The sequence below is a fragment of the Catharus ustulatus genome, chromosome 30 (genome assembly GCF_009819885.2).
Source record: "Catharus ustulatus isolate bCatUst1 chromosome 30, bCatUst1.pri.v2, whole genome shotgun sequence".
NCBI lineage: Eukaryota > Metazoa > Chordata > Aves > Passeriformes > Turdidae > Catharus > Catharus ustulatus.
The window spans coordinates 2,382,719-2,409,458 of record NC_046250.1 but is presented as its reverse complement, the minus strand read 5'-3'; the positions used below and the strand labels follow the sequence as shown (position 1 = coordinate 2,409,458).

The window sequence follows — 26,740 nt, the reverse complement described above, 5'->3', positions numbered from 1 at the left end:
GTCCCTCAGTCCTGGGGTTCCCACAATTCTGGGGTCCCAATGTCCTGGGATCCCAAAGTCCTGGGATCCCAAATTTCTGGGTTCTCAAAATTCTGGAGTCACACAGTTCTGGGATCTTTCATTTCTGGGATCCCAAAGTTCTGGGGTCCCAAAGTTCTGGGATCCAAAATTTCTGGGGTCCCAAATCCTGGGATCCCAAAGTTCTGGGGTCCTAAAATTCTGGGGTCCCAAATTTCTGGGATCTCAAAGTTCTGGTGTCGCACAATTCTGGGATCTCAAATTTCTGGGATCTCAAAGTCCTGGGATCCTAAAGTTCTGGGGTCCCAAATTTTTGGGATCCCAAATTTCTTGAATCTCAAAGTTCTGGTGTCCCACAGTTCTGGGATCCCAAATTTCTGGGATACCAAAGTCCTGGGATCCCAAAGTTCTGGGATCATAAAGTCCTGGTTTCCCAAATTTTTGGGGTCCCAAATTTCTGGATTCCCACAGTTCTGGAGTCACGCAGTTCTGGGATCTTTCATTTCTGGGATTCCAAATTCCTGGGGTCCCAAATTTTTGGGATCCCAAATTTCTGGGATCTCAAAGTTCTGGTGTCCCTCAGTCCTGGGATCCAAAATTTCTGGGATCCTAAATTTCTGGGATCTCAAAATCCAGGGATCCCAAAATTCTGGGTCCCAAATTTCTGGGGTCCCAAATTTCTGGGATTCCAAAGTCCTGGTTTCCCAAATTTTTGGGGTCCCAAATTTCTGGATTCCCACAGTTTTGGTGTCCCACAGTTCTGGGATCCAAATTTCTGGGATCCCAAATCTCTGGGATCTCAAAGTTCTGGTGTCGCATGGTTCTGGGATCCAAAATTTCTGGGGTTCCAAATTCCTGGGATCCCAAAGTCCTGGGGTCCCAAATTTCTGGGATCCCACAATTCTGGGATTCCAAAGTTCTAGGGTCCCAAAGTTCTGGGATTCCAAAGTTCTGGGATACCAAAGTCCTGGGGTCCCAAAGTTCAGGGATCCCAAATTTGTGGGATCCCAAAATCCTGGGGTCCCGAATTTCTGGGGTCCCAGAGTTCTGGGATCCCAAATTTCTGGGATCTCAAATTTCTGGGATACCAAAGTCCTGGTTTCCCAAATTTTTGGGGTCCCAAATTTCTGGATTCCCACAGTTCTGGGATCCAAAATTTCTGGGATCCCAAAGTTCAGGGATCCCAAATTTCTTGGATATCAAAGTTCTGGTGTTGCACAATTCTGGGATCTCAAATTTCTGGGATCCCAATGTTCTGGCATCCCAAATTTCTGGGATCTCAAATTTTTGGGATCCCAAAGTCCAGGGATCCCAAAATTCTGGGGTCCCAAATTTCTGGGATCCAAAATTTCTGGGGTCCCACAATTCTGGGGTCCCAAAGTTCAGGGATCCCAAATTTTTGGGTTCTAGATTTCTGAGTTCTCAAAGTTCTGGTGTCACACAGTTGGGATTTTTTCCAGTCCTAGAGTGGGAAATGAGGAAAATCTGAGGCACTTTGGGTTCAAAATTTGGGAATTCCAAGCTGAAATTCTTTCAGGATTTCATCCCACCCTAGAATGGAAAATGAGTAAAATCTGGAAGAATTTAGGTTCAAAAATTCGGAAATTCCAAGCTCGAATTCCATTGCGATTTTTTCCATAGATTAGGAAATGTGGAGAATCTGGGACACTTTGGGTTCAAAAATTTGGGAATTCCAACCTCGAATTTTTTTGGGATTTTCTCCAAACCTAGACTGTGAAATGATTAAAATCTGGAAGAATTTAGGTTCAAAAATTGGGAAATTCCAAGCTCGAATTCCATTGGCATTTTGTCCATAGATTGGGAAATGAGGCGAATCTGAGACACTTTGGATTCAAAAATTTGGGAATTCCAAGCTGGAATCTTTTAGGATTTTATCCCAACCCTAGAGTGTGAAATGAGAACCTGGGACAATTTGGGTTGAAAAATTTGGGATTTCCAGGCTCAAATTCCATTGGCATTTTGTCCATAGAGTGGGAAATGAGGCGAATCTGACACACTTTGGATCCCAAAAATTAGGAATTCCAAGCTGCAATCTTTTAGGATTTTCTCCAACCCTAGAGTGTGACATGATTAAAATCTGGAACAATTTGGTTTGCAGTGAGCATCGCCAGCCTGGTGCCGCTGAAGCGCCCGGGCGTTCCCGGCGAGGCCGGCGCCGGCGGCCCCGAGGTCGCCAAGCTGGTCAGCACGGGGGGCTCAGTGCCCTCCTCGCTTGCCCACGGCCCCTCCTCGCTCGCCCACGGCCCCTCCTCGCTTGCCCACGGCCCCTCCTCGCTTGCCCACAACAGCAGCCCCGGGCCGGGCCAGCGCGGCGCCGCCGGGGAGAGCTCGGCCGCCTCGGCGCCGCTCAAAGGTGAAAAATTTGGGATTTTGGGGTTTTTTTGGAGGGGTTGGGAGGGGGATTTGGGGTTGGATGGTTGGGATTTGGGGTTTTTGGGGGGGAAATTGGGGTTAAATCCGTGAAATTTTGGGGTTTTTGGGGGGAATTGGGGTTAAATGTTTGGAATTTGGGGTTTTTTGTGGGGGAATTGGGGTTTAATGTTTGAAATTTTGGTTTTTTTGGGGGGAAATTGGGGTTAAATCCGTGAAATTTGGGGTTTTTGGGGGAAAATTGGGGTTGAATTCTTGAAAATTGGGGGTTTTTTGGAGGAAATTTGGGTTAAATTCTTGAAATTTGGGGTTTTTTTGGGGGGAAATTGGGGTTAAATCCGTGAAATTTGGGGTTTTTTGGGGGGAAATTGGGGTTAAACCCTTGAAATTTGGGGTTTTTTGGGGGGAAATTTGGGGTTAAATCCTTTAAATTCTCATTTTTGGGAGGCAAAATTGGGTTTGAATCCTTTAAATTTTTGGGTTTTGGGCTTAGATCTTTGGAATTTGGGGTTTTTTGGGGAGATTTGGATTTGAATCCTGTAAATTTTGGGTTTTTTTGGGGGAAAATTTGGGTTCAATGTTTGAAATTTGGGTTTTTTTAGGGGAATTTGGGGTTAAATCCTTTAAGTTCCCATTTTTGGGAGGTGAAATTGGGTTTGAATAATTTAAATTCATGTCTTTGGTGGCAAAATTGGGTTTGAATCGTTTAAATTTTTGGTTTTTGGGGGGAAATTTGGGTTAAATCCTTTAAACTTGGGTTTTTTAGGGGGGGAAATTGAGGTCAAATCTTTTAATTTTTTTTTTTGGGGGGAGGAATTTAGGTTTGAATCCTTTAAATTTGTGTCTTTGGGGGGAAATTTGGGGTTAAATCCTTGAAATTCTCAATTTTGGGAGGCAAAATTTGGTTTAAATCCTTGAAATTCTGCTTTTTAGGCTGGGATTTGGGATTTTTGTGGGATTTTTTTGGGATTAAACCCAGAATTTGGGATGTTTGTTGTCTGCAATTTAGGATTTTAGGCTGGGATTTGGGATTTTAAGCTAGAATTTGGGATTTTGTGTCTGGAATTTGGGATTTTTTTGGCTGAAATTTGGGATTTTTTTGGCTGGGATTTGGGATTTTTAGGCTGGGATTTGGGATTTTAGGCTGGGATTTGGGATTTTAGTCTGGGATTTGGAGTTTTTAGGCCGGGATTTGGGATTTTTAGGCCGGGATTTGGGATTTTAGGCTGGGATTTGGGATTTTAGTCTGGAATTTGGGATTTTAGGCCGGGATTTGGGATTTTAGGCTGGGATTTGGGATTTTAGGCTGGGATTTGGGATTTTTAGGCTGGAATTTGGGATTTTAGGCTGGGATTTGGGATTTTTTTTGCTGGAATTAGGGATTTTTGTGGGATTTTTTTGGGGATTAAACCCAGAATTTGGGATTTTTACGCTGGAATTTGGGATTTTAGGCTGGGATTTGGGATTTTTAGGCCGGGATTTGGGATTTTTAGATTGAAATTTGAGATTTTAGGCTGAGATTTGGGAATTTTAGGCTGGAATTTGGGATTTTAGGCTGGAATTTGGGATTTTAGGCCGGGATTTGGGATTTTAGGCCGGGATTTGGGATTTTAGGCCGGGCTTTGGGATTTCTCCCTGCAGGCAGCTCCTCCCCCGTGCCCAGCCTGGACCTGCAGGACGGGGGCCGCAAGGTTTGTCCCAGGTGCGACTCCCAGTTCCGCGTCACCGAGGCGCTGCGGGGACACATGTGTGTAAGTCACCCTCTAGGCCTGGCTTAACCCCTGGGCTCGGCTCCTGGCCTGGTTTAAGGGGTGGGGATCAATTCCAGACCCGGTTTAACCATTAGGGATTAATTCCAGACCCGGCTTAACCAATGGGGATCAATTTTAGACCCGGCTTAACCAGTGGGGATCAATTTTAGACCCAGTTTAGTGTGTGTGGGTTAATTCTAGACCCAGTTTAATGAGTGAGGATTAACTCTAGACCCAGTTTAATGAGTGGGGATCAGTCCTAGATCCAGTTTAAGGAGAGGGGTTTAACTCTAATTAATTACCTGTTAATTACCTATCAATTGCCCCATTAATTCCCCATTATTTGCTCCATTAATTACTCATTAATTCCCCATTAATTACCTATTGATCAACCATTAATTCCTTCAATACTGCTGTCCCAGACATTTATTATGCATTAATTATTTATTAATTACCCCATTAATTACCTATCAATTACCCCATAAATTCCCCATTAATTACCTATTAATTATCTATTGATCAACCATTAATCCCTCCAATATTGCTGCCCCAGTCATTAATTACTCATTAATTATCTATTAATTACCCCATTAATTACTTATCAATTACCCCATTAATTCCCCATTAATTCCCTGTTAATTCCCCATTAATTCCCCATTAATTCCCCATTAATTCCCCATTAATTACCTGTTAATTACCTATTGATCAGCCATTAATCACTCCAATATGGCTCCCTCAGCCATTAATTACTCATTAATTATCTATTAATTACCCCATTAATTATCTATCAATTACCCCATTAATTCCCCATTAATTACCTGTTAATTCCCCATTAATTCCCCATTAATTTTCTATTGAACCACCATTAATCACTCCAATATGGATGCCCCAGCCATTAATTGCTTATTAATTATCTATTAATGACCACATTAATTACCTATCAATTGCCCCATCAATTCCCCATTAATTACCTGTTAATTCCCCATTAATTCCCCATTAATTCCCCATTAATTTCCTATTGAGCCACCATTAATCACTCCAATATGGATGCCCCAGCCATTAATTGCTCATTAATTATCTGTTAATTTCCCCACTAATTCCCATTAATTCCGTGTTAATTACCCATTAATTCCTCATTAATTCCCTGTTAATTTCCTATCAATTCCCTGTTAATTTCCTGTTAATTTCCTATCAATTCCCTGTTAATTCCCTGTTAATTCCCTATTTATCCCCCATTAATTATCCATTAATTCCCCATTAGTTCCCCGTTAATTCCCCATTAATTTCCTATCAATTCCCCATTAATTCCCCATTAATCAATCACCCATTAATTAATTACCCATTAATTCCCCGTTAATTCCCTGTTAATTTCCTATCAATTCCCTGTTAATTTCCTGTTAATTCCCTATTTATCCCCCATTAATTATCCATTAATTCCCCATTAATTCCCCATTAATTCCCTGTCAATTCCCCTTTAATTTCCTACCAATTCCCCATTAATTCCCTGTTGATTTCCTGTTAATTCCCCATTAATTAACCCCCAATAATCAATCCCCAATTAATTAACCCCCCATTAATTCCCCCCACAGTACTGCTGCCCAGAACTGGTGGAATTCCTGAAGAAACGCAAATCCCTGGAACCCGACCCGGCCCCGCCCGGCGCCAAAGCCCCGCCCCCAACCCCGCCCCCGGCCCCGCCCCCAACCCCGCCCCGCCCACCTGAGCCAGGTGAGGGCGGGGCCGACCCCGCCCAGGCCAAGCTGATCATGCTGGTGGACGAGTTCTACTACGGGCGCGACGGCGGCAAGGGCGCCGCCATGACGCCCTGCCCCAGGGTGCCCACGTCCTTCCGGTGTCCCCACTGCACCAAGCGCCTCAAGAACAACATCCGGTGAGTCGTTAATTAGTGTTAATTAGTGCTAATTAGTGTTAATAATCCATTAGTGATTGGGTAATGATTGGGTGATGGGGTAATGGCGCCCTGCCCCAGGGTGCCCACGTCCTTCCGGTGTCCCCACTGCACCAAGCGCCTCAAGAACAACATCCGGTGAGTCGTTAATTACTGTTAATGAGTGCTAATTAATGCTAATGATTCATTAATGATTAATGATTGGGTATTGATTGGGTAATGATTGGGTGATGGGGTAATGGGACCCTGCCCCAGGGTGCCCACGTCCTTCCGGTGTCCCCACTGCACCAAGCGCCTCAAGAACAACATCCGGTGAGTCGTTAATTACCGTTAATTAATGTTAATTAGTGCTAATAATCCATTAATGATTGGGTATTGATTGGGTATTGGGGTAATGGCGCCCTGCCCCAGGGTGCCCACGTCCTTCCGGTGTCCCCACTGCACCAAGCGCCTCAAGAACAACATCCGGTGAGTCGTTAATTAGTGTTAATTAGTGTTAATGAACTATTAATGATTGGGTATTGGTTGGGTATTGATTGGGTATTGGGGTAATGGGGCCCTGCCCAAGGGTGCCCACGTCCTTCCGGTGTCCCCACTGCACCAAGCGCCTCAAGAACAACATCCGGTGAGTCGTTAATTACTGCTAATTAGTGTTAGTGAGCCATTAATGATTGGGTATTGGTTGGGTATTGATTGGGTATTGGTTGGGTATTGATTGGGTATTGGGGTAATGGCGCCCTGCCCCAGGGTGCCCACGTCCTTCCGGTGTCCCCACTGCACCAAGCGCCTCAAGAACAACATCCGGTGAGTCGTTAATTACTGTTAATTAGCGCTAATTAGTGTTAATAATCCATTAATGATCGATTAATGAACTATTAATGATTAATGGGGTAATGGGAATTCATGTTAATGATCCATTAATGATTATTGGGTATTGATTGGGTAATGGCGCCCTGCCCCAGGGTGCCCACATCAACAACAACATCAGGTATTAATTAGTTATTAATTAGCTGCTAATTAGCTGGGAATGGCCCAGGAGTAACCTGGGAATTTTTTTGGAATTTTTTTTTTAATTTTTTGGGAATTTTTTGGGAATTTTTTGGGAATTTTTTTGATAATTTCTGGGAATTTTTGGGGGTTTTTGGGAAATGTGTTTTGCTTTTTTTGGGAATTTTCTTGTAATATTTTGGGGATTTTTTTGGAATTTTTTTTTGGTTTTTTGGGAATTTTCTTGGGATTTTTTGGGGAATTTTTTGGGAATTTTTTGGGAATTCTTTGGGAATTTTTGGGGATTTTTTTTGATTTTTTTTGATTTTTTTTTTTAATATTGGGGGATTTTTTTTTAATTTTTTTTGATTTTTTTTGTAAATTTCTGGGAATTTTTTGGGATTTTTTTGGCTTTTTTTGGCTTTTTTTGGGAATTTTCTTGTGATATTTTGGGGATTTTTTTTTGGAATTTTTTGGGGGTATTTTGGGAATTTTCTTGGGATTTTTTGGGGGATTTTTTGGGGAATTTTTTGGGGTTTTTTTGGGAATTTTTTTGGGATTTTTTGGGAATTTTTTGGGATTTTTTGGGGAATTTTTTGGGAATTTTTTGGGAATTCTCTGGGAATTTTCTTGGGATTTTTTTTTATTTTTTTGTGATTTTGTTTTTGGAAATTTTTTTTAATTTTTGGGGATTTTGGGGGAATTTTTTTGGAATTTTCTGGGGCTTTTTGGGAATTACTTGGGATTTTTTGGGGAATTTTTTTGGAATTTTTTGGAAATCTTCTGAGAACTTGTTGGGAATTCTCTGGGAAATTTTTGGGATGTTTTTTGCGATTATTTTTGGGAATTTTTTGGGAATTACTTGATGTTTTTTGGGGGAGTTTTTTTGGGAATTCTCTGGGAATTTTTTGGGATTTTTTTGCGATTTTTTTTGCGATTATTTTGGGAAAATTTTTTAATTTTATGGGAATTTTTTGGGAATTTTTAAAAAATTTTTGGGGGAATTTTTTGTGATTTTTTGGGATTCTTTTTGGGAATTTTCTGGGAATTCTTTGGGGATTTTTTTTTTAATTTTTGGGGGAATTTTTTTGCGATTTTTGGGGAATTTTCTGGGAATTTTTTGTGCCTTGCAAATTTTTGTGGAATTCTTTGGGAATTTTCTGGAAATTTTTTGGAATTTTTTGGGAATTCTCTGGAAACTTTTGGGGATTTTTTTTTATTTTTTGGGGAATTTTTGGGGATTTTTTTTTGCAATTTTTTTTGGAATTTTCTGGGAATTCTTTGGGATTTTTTGGGAATTTTTTGGAGGAATTTTTTGCGATTCTTTTGGGAATTTTTGGGGAATTTTCTGCGAATTTTTTGTGCCTTGAGAGTTTTTTGGGAATTCTTTGGGAATCTTCTGAAAATTTTTTTTGAATTCTCTGGGAATTTTTTGTGACTTTTGTGACTTCTGTGAATGTTGTGAATATTTGGAATTTTTTTGACTTTCGTCAATTTTTTCACTTTTCTCATTTTTGTGACTTTTTTGACTTTTCCCAACTTCTTTGACCTTTGTGACTTTTGTCACCTTTGTCACTTCTGTCACCATTATGAATTATTTTGTGCCTGCTGTAACTTTGGAATTTTTTTTCCAGGTTCATGAACCACATGAAGCACCACGTGGAGCTGGACCAGCAGAACGGCGAGGTCGACGTGCACAGCATCTGCCAGCACTGCTACCGCCACTTCAGCACCCCCTTCCAGCTGCAGTGCCACCTGGAGAACGTGCACAGCCCCTATGAGTCCTCCAGTCAGTCACTCCTGCTTTTTTTGGGGTTTTTTTAGGATTTTTTTAGGAATTTTTAGGATTTTTTTGGGAAATTTTATCCGCGATTTATTCGCGGTTTATTCGCGCGTTGGAGGTCACCTCAAATCTCATTTTTTCATTTCCATTTCTACCTGGAGAACGTGCACAGCTCCTGCCAGTCCTCCAGTCAGTCAATCCTACTTTTTTTGGGGTTTTTTTGGGGTTTTTTTAGGATTTTTTTAGGATTTTTTTGTTAATTTTTATTCGCGATTTATCCGCGATTTATTCGCGATTTATTCGCTCGTTGGAGATCACCTCAAATCTCATTTTTCCGTCTCCATTTCCACCTGGAGAACGTGCACGGCCCCTGCCAGTCCTCCAGTCAGTCAATCCTGCTTTTTTTGGGATTTTTTTGGGGTTTTTGGGATTTTTTTAGGATTTTTTTAGGATTTTTTTAGGATTTTTTTGTTAATTTTTATCCGCGATTTTATTCGCGATTTATTTAGGGAAGGTCGCCCCAAATCTCTCCCACATTTCTCTTCTCCAGCCCTTTCCACCCTGGAATATCCACAGCCCTTACAAATCCTCCAGTCAGTCACTCCTGCTTTTTTTGGGGTTTTTTGGGGTTTTTTTAGGATTTTTTTAGGATTTTTTTAGGATTTTTTTGGGAAATTTTATCCGCGATTTATTCGCGATTTATTCGCTCGTTGGAGGTCACCTCAAATCTCATTTTTCCATCTCCATTTCCACCTGGAGAACGTGCACAGCCCCTACAAGTCCTCCAGTCAGTCACTCCTGCTTTTTTTGGGGTTTTTTTGGGGTTTTTTGGGATTTTTTTAGGAATTTTTTTGGGAAATTTTATCCGCGATTTATCCGCGATTTATTCGCGATTTATTCGCTCGTTGGAGGTCACCTCAAATCTCATTTTTCCATCTCCATTTCCACCTGGAGAACGTGCACAGCCCCTGCCAGTCCTCCAGTCAGTCACTCCTGATTTTTTTGGGATTTTTTGGGTTTTTTTGGGTTTTTTTTAGGATTTTTTTTGGGAAATTTTATCCGCGATTTATTCGCGGTTTATTCGCTCATTGCAGGTCACCTCAATTCCCCCCCAAGTCTCATTTTTCCATCTCCATTTCCACCTGGAGAACGTGCACAGCCCTTACAAATCCTCCAGTCAGTCTCTCCTGATTTTTTTGGGGTTTTTTTGGGTTTTTTGGGATTTTTTTTAGGATTTTTTTGTTAATTTTTATTCGCGATTTATTCGCGATTTATTCGCGCGTTGGAGGTCACCTCAAATCTCATTTTTCCATCTCCATTTCCACCTGGAGAACGTGCACAGCCCCTGCCCTTCCTGCAGTCAGTCACTCCTGCTTTTTTTTGGGGTTTTTTGGGGTTTTTTGGGATTTTTTTAGGATTTTTTTGGGAAATTTTATCCGCGGTTTATTCGCGATTTATTTAGGGAAGGTCGCCCCAAATCTCTCCCACATTTCACTTCTCCAGCCCTTTCCACCCTGGAATATCCACAGCCCCTACAAGTCCTCCAGTCAGTCACTCCTGCTTTTTTTGGGGTTTTTTGGGGGTTTTTTTAGGATTTTTTTGGGATTTTTTGTGATTTTTTTGTTAATTTTTATCCGCGATTTTATTCGCGATTTATTTAGGGAAAGTCGCCCCAAATCTCTCCCACATTTCTCTTCTCCAGCCCTTTCCATCCTGGAATGTGCACAGCCCTTACAAATCCTCCAGTCAGTCTCTCCTGGTTTTTTTGGGGTTTTTTTGGGGTTTTTTGGGGTTTTTTTAGGGTTTTTTTAGGATTTTTTTGTTAATTTTTATCCGCGATTTATTCGCGATTTATTTAGGGAAGGTCGCCCCAAATCTGTCCCACATTTCACTTCTCCAACCCTTTCCACCCTGGAATATCCACAACCCCTGCAAGTCCTCCAGTCAGTCACTCCTCCTTTTTTTTGGGTTTTTTGGGTTTTTTTAGGATTTTTTTAGGATTTTTTTGTTAATTTTTATCCGCGATTTTATCCGTGATTTATTCGCGGTTTATTCGCGCGTTGGAGGTCACCTCAAATCTCATTTTTCCATCTCCATTTCCACCTGGAGAACGTGCACAGCCCCTATGAGTCCTCCAGTCAGTCAATCCTGCTTTTTTTGGGGTTTTTTTAGGATTTTTTTAGGGTTTTTTTAGGATTTTTTTGTTAATTTTTATCCGCGATTTTATTCGCGATTTATTTAGGGAAGGTCGCCCCAAATCTCTCCCACATTTCTCTTCTCCAGCCCTTTCCACCTTGGAATATCCACAGCCCCTACAAGTCCTCCAGTCAGTCTCTCCTGCTTTTTTTGGGGTTTTTTTGGGTTTTTTTAGGATTTTTTTAGGATTTTTTGGGGAAATTTTATCCGTGGTTTATTCGCGATTTATTCGCTCGTTGGAGGTCACCTCAAATCTCATTTTTCCATCTCCATTTCCACCTGGAGAACGTGCACAGCTCCTTCCAGTCCTGCAGTCAGTCTCTTCTGCTTTTTTTTGGGGTTTTTTTGGGTTTTTTTGGGGATTTTTTGGGATTTTTTTAGGATTTTTTTGGGGAAATTTTATCCGCGATTTATTCGCGATTTATTCGCGATTTATTTGCTCGTTGGAGTTCACCTCAAATCTCATTTTTCCATCTCCATTTCTACCTGGAGAACGTGCACAACCCCTACCAGTCCTCCAGTCAGTCGCTCCTGCTTTTTTTTGGGGTTTTTTTGGGGTTTTTTAGGATATTTTTAGGATTTTTTTGTTAATTTTTATTTGCGATTTATTCGCGATTTATTCGCGGTTTATTCGCGCGTTGGAGGTCACCTCAAATCTCATTTTTCCATCTCCATTTCCACCTGGAGAACGTGCACAGCCCCTATGAGTCCTCCAGTCAGTCACTCCTGCTTTTTTTGGGATTTTTTTGGGGTTTTTTTAGGATTTTTTTAGGATTTTTTGTGATTTTTTTGGGAAATTTTATTTGCGATTTATTCGCTCATTGGAGGTCACCTCAAATCCCCCCCAAATCTCAATTTTCCATCTCCATTTCCACCTGGAGAACGTGCACAGCTCCTGCCAGTCCTGCAATCAGTCTTTTTTGGGGAGTTTTTGGGGTTTTTTGGAATTTTTTTAGGATTTTTTAAGGAATTTTTAGGATTTTTTTGGGAAATTTTATCCGCGATTTGTTCGCAATTTATTCACTCGTTGGAGGTCACCTCAAATCTCATTTTTTCATCTCCATTTCCACCTGGAGAACGTGCACAGCTCCTGCCAGTCCTCCAGTCAGTCAATCCTGCTTTTTTTGGGGTTTTTTTGGGATTTTTTTGGGATTTTTTTAGGATTTTTTTGTTAATTTTTATCCGCGATTTATTCGCGATTTATTCGCTCGTTGCAGTTCACCTCAAATCTCATTTGTCCATCTCCATTTCCACCTGGAGAACGTGCACAGCCCCTACGAGTCCTCCAGTCAGTCACTCCTGCTTTTTTTTTGGGTTTTTTGGGGTTTTTTTAGGATTTTTTTAGGATTTTTTTGTTAATTTTTATCCGCGATTTATTCGCGATTTATTTAGGGAAGGTCACCCCAAATCTGCCCCACATTTCACTTCTCCAGCCCTTTCCACCCTGGAATGTGCACAGCCCCTACAAGTCCTCCAGTCAGTCACTCCTGCTTTTTCTGGGATTTTTTTGGGGGTTTTTTTGGGATTTTTTTGGGATTTTTTTAGGATTTTTTAAGGGAAATTTTATCCGCGATTTATCCGCGATTTATTCGCGATTTATTTGCTCATTGGAGGTCACCTCAAATCTCATTTTTCCATCTCCATTTCCACCTGGAGAACGTGCACAGATCCTGCCAGTCCACCAGTCAGTCAATCCTGCTTTTTTTGGGGTTTTTTTGGGTTTTTTTGGGGATTTTTTGGGATTTTTTTAGGATTTTTTTGGGGAAATTTTATCCGCGATTTATTCGCGATTTATTCGCGATTTATTTGCTCGTTGGAGTTCACCTCAAATCTCATTTTTCCATCTCCATTTCTACCTGGAGAACGTGCACAACCCCTACCAGTCCTCCAGTCAGTCGCTCCTGCTTTTTTTTGGGGTTTTTTTGGGGTTTTTTAGGATTTTTTTAGGATTTTTTTGTTAATTTTTATTTGCGATTTATTCGCGATTTATTCGCGGTTTATTCGCGCGTTGGAGATCACCTCAAATCTCATTTTTCCATCTCCATTTCCACCTGGAGAACGTGCACAGCCCCTATGAGTCCTCCAGTCAGTCTCTCCTGCTTTTTTTGGGATTTTTTTGGGGTTTTTTGGGATTTTTTTAGGATTTTTTTGTTAATTTTTATCCGCGATTTATTCGCGATTTATTTAGAGAAGGTCGCCCCAAATCTGCCCCACATTTCACTTCTCCAGCCCTTTCCACCTTGGAATATCCACAGCCCCTACAAGTCCTCCAGTCAGTCACTCCTGCTTTTTTTGGGGGTTTTTTGGGGTTTTTTTTGGGATTTTTTTAGGATTTTTTTGGGAAATTTTATCCGCGATTTATTCGCGATTTGTTTGCTCGTTGGATTTCACCTCAAATCTCATTTTTCCATCTCTATTTCCACCTGGAGAACGTGCACAGCCCCTGCCAGTCCTCCAGTCAGTCTCTCCTACTTTTTTTGGGGTTTTTTTGGGGTTTTTTGGGATTTTTTGGGATTTTTTTAGGAATTTTTAGGATTTTTTTAGGAAATTTTCTCCTGGATTTATTCGTGATTTCCCCCTTTTCCCTTTTTCCCCTTTTCTCTTTTTTCCCCCCTTTTTTCCCCAATTTCCCCCCATTTCCCCACCTCTCAAACTCTGACTTTTCCCAATTTTTTTCCCTTTTTTTCCCCCTTTTTTGGGGCAGCCAAGTGCAAGATCTGCGAGTGGGCGTTCGAGAGCGAGCCGCTCTTCCTGCAGCACATGAAGGACACCCACAAGCCTGGGGAGATGCCCTACGTGTGCCAGGTATGGAAAAAAAACAAAATTCCCACCTGGAATTCCCAATTCCCACCCCAAAAATCCCACAGTGATTCCCTACATCTGTCAGGTACCAAAATTCCTGAGGTTTGGTGCCCAAAAATTCCAATTTCAGCCCTCAAAACCACTTAAAAATTCCTAAATAATTCCCTGTTTGTGCCAGGAATGGAAAAATCCCAAAATTCCCACCTGGTATTCCAAATTCTCACCCTAAAAATCCATGAGTCATTCCCTCCATCTGTCAGGTACCAAAATTCCTGGGGTTTGGTGCCTAAAAATTCCAATTTCAGCCCCCAAAACCACTTAAAAAATCCTAAATAATTCCCTGTTTGTGCCAGGTATGGAAAAAATCCCAAAATTCCCACCTGGAATTCCCAATTTCCACCCCAAAAATCCCTGAGTCATTTCCTGGTTGTGCCAGGTATGGAGAAATCCCAAAATTCCCTCCTGGAATTCCCATTTTTCCCCCCATTTTTCCCTATTTTCCCCCCTATTTTTTCCCCATTTTTTCCCATTTTTCCCATTTTTCCCCTTTTATTCCCATTTTTCCCCATTTTTCCCCTCTCCAACCCCAATCTCCCCCTTCTCCAATCCCATTTTTTTCCCATTTATTTCCCATTTATTCCAATTTTTTTCCATTTCCCCCCTCTCCAACCCCATTTATTCCCATTTTTCTCCATTTTTTCCCATTTTTTTCCCATTTTCGCCTATTTTTCCCCATTTATTCCCATTTTTTTCCATTCCCCCTCTCCAATCCCATTTTTTCTCCTTTATCTCCCATTTTTTCCCCTTTTCCCCTCTCTAATGTAATTTATTCCCATTTTTCCCCATTTTCTCCTCTCCAATCCCATTTTTTCCCTTTTCCCCCATTTTTCCTCCATTTTCCCCCTCTCCAACCCCATTTATTCCCATTTATTCCCATTTATTTCCATTTATTCCCATTTTTTCCCATTTATTCCCATTTATTCCCATTTTTTCCCATTCTCCCCTCTCCAATCCCATTATTCCCCCTCTCCAACCCCATTTTCCCCCATTTTTCCCTTTTTCCCCCATTTCCCCACTCTCTAATCCCATTTATTCACATTTATTCCCATTTTTTCCCCCATTTCCCCCTCTCCAATCCCATTTTCCCCCCCTTTTTCCCATTTCCTACCATTTTTCCCCCATTTTTCTCCCCAATTTTTCCCCCATTTTTCCCCCTTTTTTCCCATTTTTTCCCCTCTTTTTCCCATTTTTTCCCATTTTTTCCCATTTTCACCTGTTTTTTCCCATTTTTCCTCCTCTCCAATTCTATTTTCCCCTTTCTAATCCCATTTATTCCCATTTTTTCCATTTTTTCCCTCTCCAACCCCATTTATTCCCATTTAATCCCATTTTTTTCCAATTTTTCCCATATTTCCCCCCATTTCCCCCCATTTTTCCCAATTTCCCCCATTTTTCCCCCATTTTCCCCCTCTCCAACCCCGTTTATTCCCATTTATTTCCCATTTATTCCCATTTTTTCCCATTATTCCCCCTCTCCAATCCCATTTTTCCCCATTTTTCCCCCCATTTCCCCCCTTTTTCCCATTTTTCCCCCATTTTCCCCCTCTCCAACCCCATTTATTCCCATTTATTCCCATTTATTTCCCATTATTCCCCCTCTGCAATCTCATTTTCCCCACCTTTTTCCCATTTCCCACCATTTTCCCCCCCATTTTTCCCAATTTTTTCCCCCATTTTTTCCCCATTTTTTCCCATTTTTTCCCATTTTCCCCCTCTCCAATCCCATTTTCCCCCTCTCCAACCCCATTTATTCCCATTTATTCCCATTTATTCCCATTTTTTTTCCATTCCCCCCTCTCCAATCCCATTATTCCCCCTCTCCAACCCCCTTTTTCCCATTTTTCCCCCCATTTTCCCATTTTTTCCCCATTTTTTCCCCCCCTTTTTCCCATTTCCCACCATTTTTCCCCCCATTTTCCCCCATTTTCCCCCTCTCCAACTCCATTTAATCCCATTTATTCCCCATTTATTCCCATTTGCCCCCTCTCCAATCCCATTATTCCCCCTCTCCAACCCCATTTAATCCCATATATTCCCATTTTTCTCATTTTCCCCCTCTCCAATCCCATTTTTTCCCCATTTATTCCCAATTTTTCCCATTTTTCCCCAGGTGTGCCAGTACCGCTCGTCGCTGTACTCGGAGGTCGATTCCCATTTCCGCCTGAGCCACGAGGACACGCGGCACCTGCTGTGCCCCTACTGCCTCAAGGTCTTCAAGAACGGCAACGCCTTCCAGCAGCACTTCATGAGGCACCAGGTGGGGCAGGGATTCCAGAAAATTCCGTGGGATTCCATGGAAAAATGGGATTTTGGGAATGACGCGATTATGGCGATTAGCGGGAGAAAAATGAGGTTGGGAAAATGGGATTTTTGGGAATCCCCTTTGGGAATCCTCTTTGGGAATCCCCTTCCTGCAGCACTTCATGTGGCACCAGTGGGGAAAGAATTCCAGAAAATTCCATGGGATTTCTGGAAAATTCCATGGAAAAATGGGATTTTGGGAATGACGCGATTAACGCGATTAATGGGAAAAAAATGGGGTTTGGAAATTTTGAACAAATTCTGGGTTTGGGAAATGAGATTTTTTGGGAATCCCCTTCCTGCAGAGCTTGGTGAGGCACAAGGTGGGGCAAGGATTCCAGAAAATTCCATGGAAATCCAGAAATTTCCTGGAAAAAATGGGATTTTGGGAATGACGCGATTACCGCGATTAACGGGAGGAAAATGGAGTTTGGGAATTGTGAACAAATGGGGTTGGAAAATGGGATTTTTGGGAATCCCCTTCCTGCAGAGCTTCATGAGGCACCATGTGTGGAAAGGATTCCAGAAAATTCCATGGGATTTCTGGAAAATTCCTGGAAAAAATGGGATTTTGGGAATGACGGGATTACCGCGATTAAGGGGAGGAAAATGGAGTTTGGGAATTTTGAACAAATGGGGTTTGGGAAATGGGATTTTTTGGGAATCCCCTTCCTGCAGCATTTCATGAGGCACCAGGTGGGAAAGGATTCCAGAAAATTCCATGGGATTTCTGGAAAATTCCATGGAAAAATGGGATTTTGGGAATGACGCGATTACCGCGATTAATGGGAGAAAAATGGAATTTGGGAATTGTGAACAAATGAGGTTTGAGAAATGGGATTTTTTGGGAATCCCCTTCCAGCAGCATTTCATGAGGCACCAGGTGGGGAAAGGATTCTGGAAAATTCCATGGGAAATTCCATGGGATTCCATGGAAAAATGGGATTTTGGGAATGACGCGATTACCGCGATTAATGGGAGAAAAATGGAATTTGGGAATTGTGAACAAATTCTGGGGTTTGGGAATGGGATTTTTGTGGAATCCCCTTCCTGCAGCACTTCATGAGGCACCAGGTGGGGAAAGGATTCCAGAAAATTCCATGGATTTCTGGAAATTTCCTGGAAAAAATGGGATTTTGGGAATGACGGGATTACCGCGATTAATGGGAGAAAAATGGGGTTTGGAGATGGGATTTTTTAGGAATCCCCTTTGGGAATCCCATTTGGGAATCCCCATCCAGGAAAACTTCATGAAGTACCAGGTGGGGAAAGGATTCCAGAAATTTCCATGGGATTTCTGGAAAATTCCATGTAAAAATGGGATTTTGGGAATGACGCGATTATCGCGATTAATGGGAGAAAAATGGGGTTTGGAGATGGGATTTTTTGGGAATCTCCTTTGGGAATCTCCTTTGGGAATCCTCTTCCTGCAGCACTTCATGAGGCACAAGGTGTGGAAAGGATTCCAGAAAATTCCATGGGATTTCTGGAAATTTCGTGGAAAAATGGGATTTTGGGAATGACGTGATTACCGCGATTAACGGGAGAAAAATGGGGTTTGGGAAATTTTGAACAAATGGGGTTTGGGAAATGGGATTTCCTTTGGGAATCCCCTTCCAGCAGCACTTCATGAGACACCAGGTGGGGAAAGGATTCTGGAAAATTCCATGGAAAAATGGGATTTTGGGAATGACGCGATTACCGCGATTAATGGAAGAAAAATGGGGTTTGGGAAATGGGATTTTTTGGGAATCCCCTTTGGGAATCTCCTTCCAGCAGCACTTCATGAGGCACCAGGTGGGGAAAGGATTCCAGAAAATTCCATGGAAATCTATGGGAAATTCCATGGGATTCCATGGAAAAATGGGATTTTGGGAATGATGCGATTACCGCGATTAACGGGAGAAAAATGTGGTTTGGAAATTTTGAACAAATGGGGTTTGGGAAATGGGATTTTTTTGGGAATCCCCTTCCAGCAGCACTTCATGAGGCACCAGGTGGGGAAAGGATTCTGGAAAATTCCATGGGATTCCAGGAAAAAACTGAGAAATTCCATGGAATTCCATGGAAAAATGGGATTTTGGGAATGACACGATTACCGCGATTAATGGGAGAAAAATGAGGTTGGGAAATGGGATTTTTTGGGAATCTCCTTTGGGAATCCTCTTTGGGAATCCCCTTCCAGCAGCACTTCATGAGGCACCAGGTGGGGAATGGATTCCAGAAAATTCCATGGATTTCTGGAAAATTCCATGGAAAAATGGGATTTTGGGAATGACGCGATTACCGCGATTAACGGGAGAAAAATGGAGTTTGGAGATGGGATTTTTGGGAAGCCTCTTTGGGAATCCCATTTGGGAATCCCCATCCAGGAAAGCTTCATGAGGCACCAGGTGTGGAAAGGATTCCAGAAAATTCCATGGAATTCCATGGAAAAATGGGATTTTGGGAATGACGCGATTACCGCGATTAACGGGAAAAAAATGGGGTTTGGAAAATGGGATTTTTTGGGAATCCCATTTGGGAATCCTCTTTGGGAATCCTCTTCCAGCAGCACTTCATGAGGCACCAGGTGGGGCAGAGTTCCAGAAAATTCCATGGAATTCCATGGAAAAATGGGATTTTGGGGATGACGGGATTACCGCGATTAACGGGAAAAAAATGGGGTTTGGAAAATGGGATTTTTTTGGAATCCCCTTTAGGAATCCCCTTCCAGCAGCACTTCATGAAGCACCAGGTGAGGAAAGGATTCCAGAAAATTCCATGGGATTTCTGGAAAATTCCATGGAAAAATGGGATTTTGAGAATGACGCGATTACCGCGATTAACGGGAGAAAAATGGAGTTTGGAGATGGGATTTTTGGGAAGCCTCTTTGGGAATCCCATTTGGGAATCCCCATCCAGGAAAGCTTCATGAGGCACCAGGTGTGGAAAGGATTCCAGAAAATTCCATGGAATTCCATGGAAAAATGGGATTTTGGGAATGACGCGATTACCGCGATTAATGAGAGAAAAATGGGGTTTGGGAAATGGGATTGTTTGGGAATCCCCTTCCAGCAGCACTTCATGAGGTACCATGTGTGGAAAGGATTCCAGAAAATTCCATGGGATTTCTGGAAAATTCCATGGAAAAATGGGGTTTTGGGAATGACGCGATTAACGCGATTAATGGGAGAAAAATGGGGTTTGGAAAATGGGATTTTTTGGGAATCCCCTTTGGGAATCTCCTTTGGGAATCTCCATCCAGGAAAGCTTCATGAGGTACCATGTGGGGAAAGGATTCCAGAAAATTCCATGGGATTTCTGGAAATTTCATGGAAAAAATGGGATTTTGGGAATGACGTGATTACCGCGATTAACGGGAGAAAAATGGGGTTGGGGAATTTTGAACAAATGGGGTTTGGGAAATGGGATTTTTTTGGAATCCCCTTCCAGCAGCACTTTATGAGGCACCAGGTGGGGAAAGGATTCCAGAAAATTCCATGGAATTCCAGAAATTTCCTGGAAAAAATGGGATTTTGGGAATGACGCGATTACCGCAATTAACGGGAAAAAAATGGGGTTTGGAAATGGGATTTTTTGGGAATCCCCTTTGGGAATCCCCTTTGGGAATCCACTTCTAGCAGCACTTCATGAGGCACCAGGTGGGGAAAGGATTCCAGAAAATTCCATGGAATTCCAGAAATTTCCTGGAAAAAATGGGATTTTGGGAATGACGCGATTACCGCGATTAATGGGAAAAAAATGGGGTTTGGAAATTTTGAACAAATGGGGTTTGGGAAATGGGATTTTTTGGGAATCCCCTTCCTGTAACACTTCATGAGGTATCATGTGTGGAAAGGATTCCAGAATATTCCATGGGATTTCTGGAAAATTCCATGGAAAAATGGGATTTTGGGAATGACGCGATTACCGCGATTAATGGGAGAAAAATGGGGTTGGGAAATTTTGAACAAATGGGGTTTGGAAAATGGGATTTTTTGGGAATCTCCTTTGGGAATCCCCATCCAGGAAAGCTTCATGAGGTACCATGTGGGGAAAGGATTCCAGAAAATTCCATGAGATTCCAGAAATTTCCTGGAAAAAATGGGATTTTGGGAATGACGCGATTACCGCGATTAACGGGAGAAAAATGGGGTTTGGAGATGGGATTTTTTGGGAATCTCCTTTGGGAATCTCCTTTGGGAATCCCCATCCAGGAAAGCTTCATGAGGTACCATGTGGGGAAAGGATTCCAGAAAATTCCATGGGATTTCTGGAAAATTCCATGGAAAAAATGGGATTTTGGGAATGACGGGATTGCCGCGATTAACGGAAAAAAAATGGAATTTGGGAATTGTGAACAAATGGGTTTGGGAAATGGGATTTTTTGGGAATCCCCTTCCAGCAGCACTTCATGAGGCACCAGGTGGGGACAGAATTCTGGAAAAAGCAGGAATTAATTACAAATAAATAATTAATAATCATTAATTAATCCCTAATTAATCGCTAATTAATTGTTATTTCCAAAAGAAGAGCGCGTACCACTGACACAAGTGCAGTTAGTGGTTCTAATGTGTGGTTAATAATCAATAAACAATTAATACCTAGTGCTACCTACTTAATAACAAAAAATAATTTATAATTCCTAGGTAATCTCTAATTAATAATCATTAATTAATTGTTAATTAATTGCTAATTAATTGTTTTTTCCAGAAGAAGAGCGTGTACCACTGCAGCAAGTGCAGTTTGTGGCTCTAACACCCACACAACGCTCAATAAACAATTGATACCTAATGATACCTACTTAATAACAAATAAATAATTAATAAATAGTTCATAAATAATTAATAATCACTAATCAACAATTAATTAATTGTTTTTTGAGAAGAAGAGTGTGTACCACTGCAGCAAGTGCAGTTTGTGGCTCTAGCACACACACAGCACTCAATAAACAATTGATACCTAATGATACCTGCTTAATAACAAATAAATAATTAATAAATAGTTCATAAGTAATTAGTAAATAATTAACAATCATTAATTAATGATGAATTAATTGTTTTTTCAGAAGAAGAGCGTGTACCACTGCAACAAGTGCAGTTTGTGGTTCTAACACCCACACAACACTCTCAATAAACAATGGATCCCTATTTAATAACAAATAAATAATTCAATATTTTTAATTATTAGTTAATTATTAATGGATTAATAATTAATTGATTGTTTTTTCAGAAGAAGAGTGTGTACCACTGCAACAAGTGCAGGCTGCAGTTCTAATCCCCAATTAGAACTCAATAAACAATTGATACCTAATGATACCTACTTAATAAGAATTAAATAATTAAAGATTATTAATTACTAATTAATTCTTTATTAATTATTAATTAATTGATTTTTTTTCAGAAGAAGAGTGTGTACCAGTGACACAAGTGCAGTTTGTGGTTCTAACACCCACATAACACTCAATAAACAATTGATACCTAATGATACCTACTTAATAACAAATAAATAATTAAAGGTTATAAATTACTAATTAATTATTAATTAATTATTAATTAATTGATTGTTTTTTCAGAAGAAGAGCATGTACCACTGCAACAAGTGCTGCCTGCTCTTCCAATCCCTAATTAGAACTCAATAAACAATGGATGCCTCTTTAATACCAAATAAATAACTATTAATAATTAATTATTAATTAATTATTAATTAATTATTAATTAATTGATTGTTTTTCAGAAGAAGAGCCTGTACCACTGCAACAAGTGCCGGCTGCAGTTGTAATCCCCAATTAGAACTCAATAAACAATTGATACCTAATGATACCTGTTTAGTAACAAATAAATAATTAAATATTATTAATTGTTAATTATTTATTAATTATTTATTAATTATTTAATTGTTTTTTCAGAAGAAGAGCGAGTACCACTGCAACAAGTGCAGTTTGTGGTTCTAACACCCACACAGCACTCAATAAACAATGGATCCCTGTTTAATAACAAATAGAAAATAATAAAAGGATAATAAATAGTTAATAAATAATTAATAAATAATTAATAATCACTAATTAAAGATTAATTAATTGGTTTTTCAGAAGAAGAGCGAGTACCACTGCAACAAGTGCAGTTTGTGGTTCTAACACCCACACAACACTCAATAAACAATGGATACCTCTTTAATAACAAATAAATAATTCAATATTATTAATCTATTAATTATTAATTATTAATTAATTGATTGTTTTTCAGAAGAAGAGCGTGTACCACTGCAACAAGTGCACTTTGTGGTTCTATCACCCACACAACACTCAATAAACAATGGATACCTATTTAATACCAAATAAATATCTATTAATAATTAATTATTAATTAATTATTAATTAATTATTAATGAATTGATTGTTTTTCAGAAGAAGAACGAGTACCACTGCAACAAGTGCAGGCTGCAGTTCTCACAGCCATATAACACCCAATAAACCATTGATACCTAATGATACTTGCTTAGTAACAAATAATTAATTAAATATTATTAATAATTAATTAATTATTTATTAATTATTAATTAATTGATTTTTTTTGCAGAAGAAGAGTACCACTGCAACAAGTGCAGTTTGTGGCTCTAACACCCACACAGCACTCAATAAACAATGGATCCCTATTTAATACCAAATAAATAATTAAATATTGTTAATTACTGATTAATTATTAATTAATTAATGATTAATTAATTGGTTTTTTCAGAAGAAGAGCGTGTACCACTGCAACAAGTGCAGGCTGCAGTTCTGACATTCTAATACCCACACAGCACTCAATAAATAATTGATACCTATTTAATAACAAATAGAAAATAATAAAAGGATAATAAATAGTTAATAAATAATTAATAAATAATTAATAATCACTAATTAATGATTAATTAATTGTTTTTTCAGAAGAAGAACGAGTACCACTGCAACAAGTGCAGGCTGCAGTTCTAACACCCACACAGCACTCAATAAACAATGGATACCTCTTTAATAACAAATAAATAATTCAATATTATTAATCTATTAATTATTAATTATTAATTAATTGATTGTTTTTCAGAAGAAGAGCGTGTACCACTGCAACAAGTGCCGGCTGCAGTTGTAATCCCCAATTAGAACTCAATAAACAATTGATACCTAATGATACCTGCTTAATAACAAATAAATAATTAAAGATTATTATTAATTATTAGTTAATTATTAATTAATTGATTGTATTTTCAGAAGAAGAGCGTGTACCACTGACACAAGTGCAGGCTGCAGTTGTTATCCCCAATTAGAACTCAATAAACAGTAGATACCTCTTTAATACCAAATAAATAACTATTAATAATTAATTATTAATTTATTATTAATTATTTATTAATTAATTGATTGTTTTTCAGAAGAAGAGCGTGTACCACTGCAACAAGTGCCGCCTGCAGTTCCTGTTTGCCAAGGACAAGATCGAGCACAAGCTGCAGCACCACAAAACCTTCCGCAAGCCCAAACAGCTCGAGGGGCTCAAACCCGGCACCAAGGCACGGAATTCCAGAAAATTCCTAAAAATTCCTGGAATCAATCAATTCCTGACATTCCCAGAAAATTCTTTACATTCCTGACATTCCCAGAAAATTCACAGAAAATTCCTGACATTCCTGGAATTCCCACAAAATTTCTGATATTCCCAGAAAATTCCTGACGTACTGAAATTCCCAGGAAATTCACAGAACATTCCTGACATTCCCAGGAAATTCCTGGAATTCCTGAATTTCATAAATTTCTGACATTCCCAGGGAATTCCTGACATTCCCAGAAAATTCCTGAAATTCATAAATTCCTGACATTCCTGAAATTCCTGGAATTCCTGACATTCCCGGGGAATTCCTGGAATTTCTGACATTCACAGGAAATTACTGACACTCCCAGAAAATTCCTGAAATTACTGAAATTCCCAGAAAATTCCTGACATTCTTGAAATGCATAAATTTCTGACATTCCCAGGGAATTCCTGACATTCCTGAAATTCATGACATTCCTGGAATTCTTGAGATTCCTGACATTCATAAATTCCTGACATTACTGAAATTCACAGAAAATTCCCAGAAAATCCCTGACATTCCTGGAATTCCTGACATTCCTGACATTCCCAGGGAATTAATGGAATTCCTGGAATTGCCAGAAAATTCCTGACGTTCCCAGAAAATTCCTGACATTCCCAGGAAGTTCCTGACATTCCTGAAATTAATAAATTCTTGACATTCACAGGGAATTCCTGACATTCCTGGCATTCATAAATTCCTGACATTACTGAAATTACTGACATTCCCAGAAAATTCCTGGAATTCTTGACATTCCCAGAAAATTCCTGACATTCCTGAAATTCCCTGAAAATTCCTGACATTCCTGAAATCCATAAATTCCTGACATTCACAGGGAATTCCTGACATTCCTGACATTCCTAGGGAATTCAGGGGATTCCTGCCATTCCCAGGAAATTCCTGACATTCTTGAAATCCACAGAAAATTCCTGCCATTCACAGGAAATTCCTGACATTCCTGAAATTTTTAAATTCCTGACATTCCCAGAAAATCCCCAGAAAATTCCTGGCATTCCCAGAAAATTAGCAAAAAATTCCTGAACACTCCCAGGGAATTCCTGAGATTCCCAGCAAATTCCTGACATTTCTGACTTTCCCAGAAAATTCCTGACACTCCAGAAAATTCCTTACATTCGTGGAATTCCTGGAAATTCGTGGAATTCCTGCCATTCCTGACATTCTCAGAAAATTCCTGATTAAATACTTCCTTTAATTAATTGGAAATTTAATGAAATATTTCCTGCAATTAACTGGATATTTAATGGAGCATTTCCTTTCATTAATTTGGTGTTTCATGGAATATTTCCTTTAATTAATTGGAAATTTAATGGAACATTTCCTTTAATTAATTAGTATTTCATTGCATATTTCCTTTAATTAATTGGAAATTTAATGAAATATTTTCTGCAATTAACTGGATATTTTATGGAATGTTTCCTTTAATTAGCTGGATATGTAATGAAATAATTCCTATAATTAATTAGATATTTAATGGAATATTTCCTTTAATTAATTAACATTTCACATCACATTTCCTTTATTTAACTGGATATTTCATGGAATATTTCCTGTAATTAAATGGAAATTCAATGGAATATTTCCTGTAATTAACTGAATATATCATTGAATATTTCCTGTAATTAACTGGATATTTAATGGAATATTTCCATTAATTAATTAATATTTCACAGAATATTTCCTTTAATTAATTGAATATTTCATGGAATATTTCTTGTAATTTACAGGATATTCTATTGAATATTTCCTGTAATTAACTGGATATTTCATGGAAAATTTCCTTTAATTAATTAACATTCCACATCACATTTCCTTTATTTAACTGGATATTTCGTGGAATATTTCCTTTAATTTCATGGAATATTTCCTTTAATTAATTGGATATTTAATGGAATATTTCCTATCATTAATTGGATATTTCATGGCATATTTCCTTTAATTAATTGGAAATTTAATGAAATATTTCCTGCAATTAACAGGGTATTTCACACCATATTTCCTGTAACTTACTGGAAATTTAACAAAATATTTCCTTTAATTAACTGGACATTTAATGGAACATTTCCTTTAATTAATTAGATATTTTATGGAATATTTCCTTTAATTAATTAACATTTCACATCACATTTCCTTTATTTAACTGGATATTTCATGGAATATTTCCTGTAATTAAATGGAAATTCAATGGAATATTTCCTGTAATTAACTGAATATATCATTGAATATTTCCTGTAATTAACAGGATATTTAATGGAATATTTCCATTAATTAATTAATATTTCACAGAATATTTCCTTTAATTAATTGAATATTTCATGGAATATTTCCTTTAATTAATTGGAAATTTAATGAAATATTTCCTTTAATTAACTGGATACTTAATGGAATAATTCCTATCATTAATTAGATATTTGATGGAATATTTCCTTTAATTAACTGGATATTTAATGGACTATTTCCTTTAATTAATTGGAAATTTAATGAACTATTTCCTGCAATTAACAGGACATTTCACACCATATTTCCTGTAACTCATTGGAAATTTAATAGACAATTTTCCTCTAATTAACCCCTTCTCTCCCAGCACTAATTAATCATTTCCAACCCCTAATTAATGAATTGATTGTGCCCCCAGGTGACGATCCGGGCGTCGCGGGGCCAACCCCGCTCGGTTCCGCTGGAGCCGCCGGGAACGGGCGCGGAGCCGACGGCGCCGGGAGCCGGCAGCGACCCCCAGCCCCTGTTCCTGTGCCACAGGAACCAGCCCAGGAGGGCAGGCAGGAAAACGTCAGTGATTTGGGGGAAAAAAGGGAATTTTGGGAAAAAACAGGAAAAAAATGGGAATTTCCGAAAAAAAACGGGAAAAAAATGGCGAAAAAAATGGCGGAAAAAATGGGAATTTTCGTTAAAAATGGGGATTTTGGGGTTCCCAGCCCTTGT

General features: G+C 39.4%; 1 protein-coding gene across 1 annotated transcript in view; it reads left to right on the top strand.

Annotated features, from left to right (window-relative positions):
- The window catches only part of POGZ (pogo transposable element derived with ZNF domain), a 57,461-nt gene that overhangs the window by 16,313 nt on the left and 14,408 nt on the right, over positions 1-26,740 (top strand). Inside the window, exons 7-14 of the mRNA XM_033082597.1 lie at positions 2,138-2,392; positions 4,051-4,160; positions 5,750-6,051; positions 8,691-8,845; positions 13,740-13,840; positions 16,008-16,154; positions 23,588-23,722; positions 26,436-26,587. Coding sequence (XP_032938488.1) covers positions 2,138-2,392; positions 4,051-4,160; positions 5,750-6,051; positions 8,691-8,845; positions 13,740-13,840; positions 16,008-16,154; positions 23,588-23,722; positions 26,436-26,587 — 1,357 coding nt within the window. The remainder of the gene's footprint in view (positions 1-2,137; positions 2,393-4,050; positions 4,161-5,749; positions 6,052-8,690; positions 8,846-13,739; positions 13,841-16,007; positions 16,155-23,587; positions 23,723-26,435; positions 26,588-26,740) is intronic.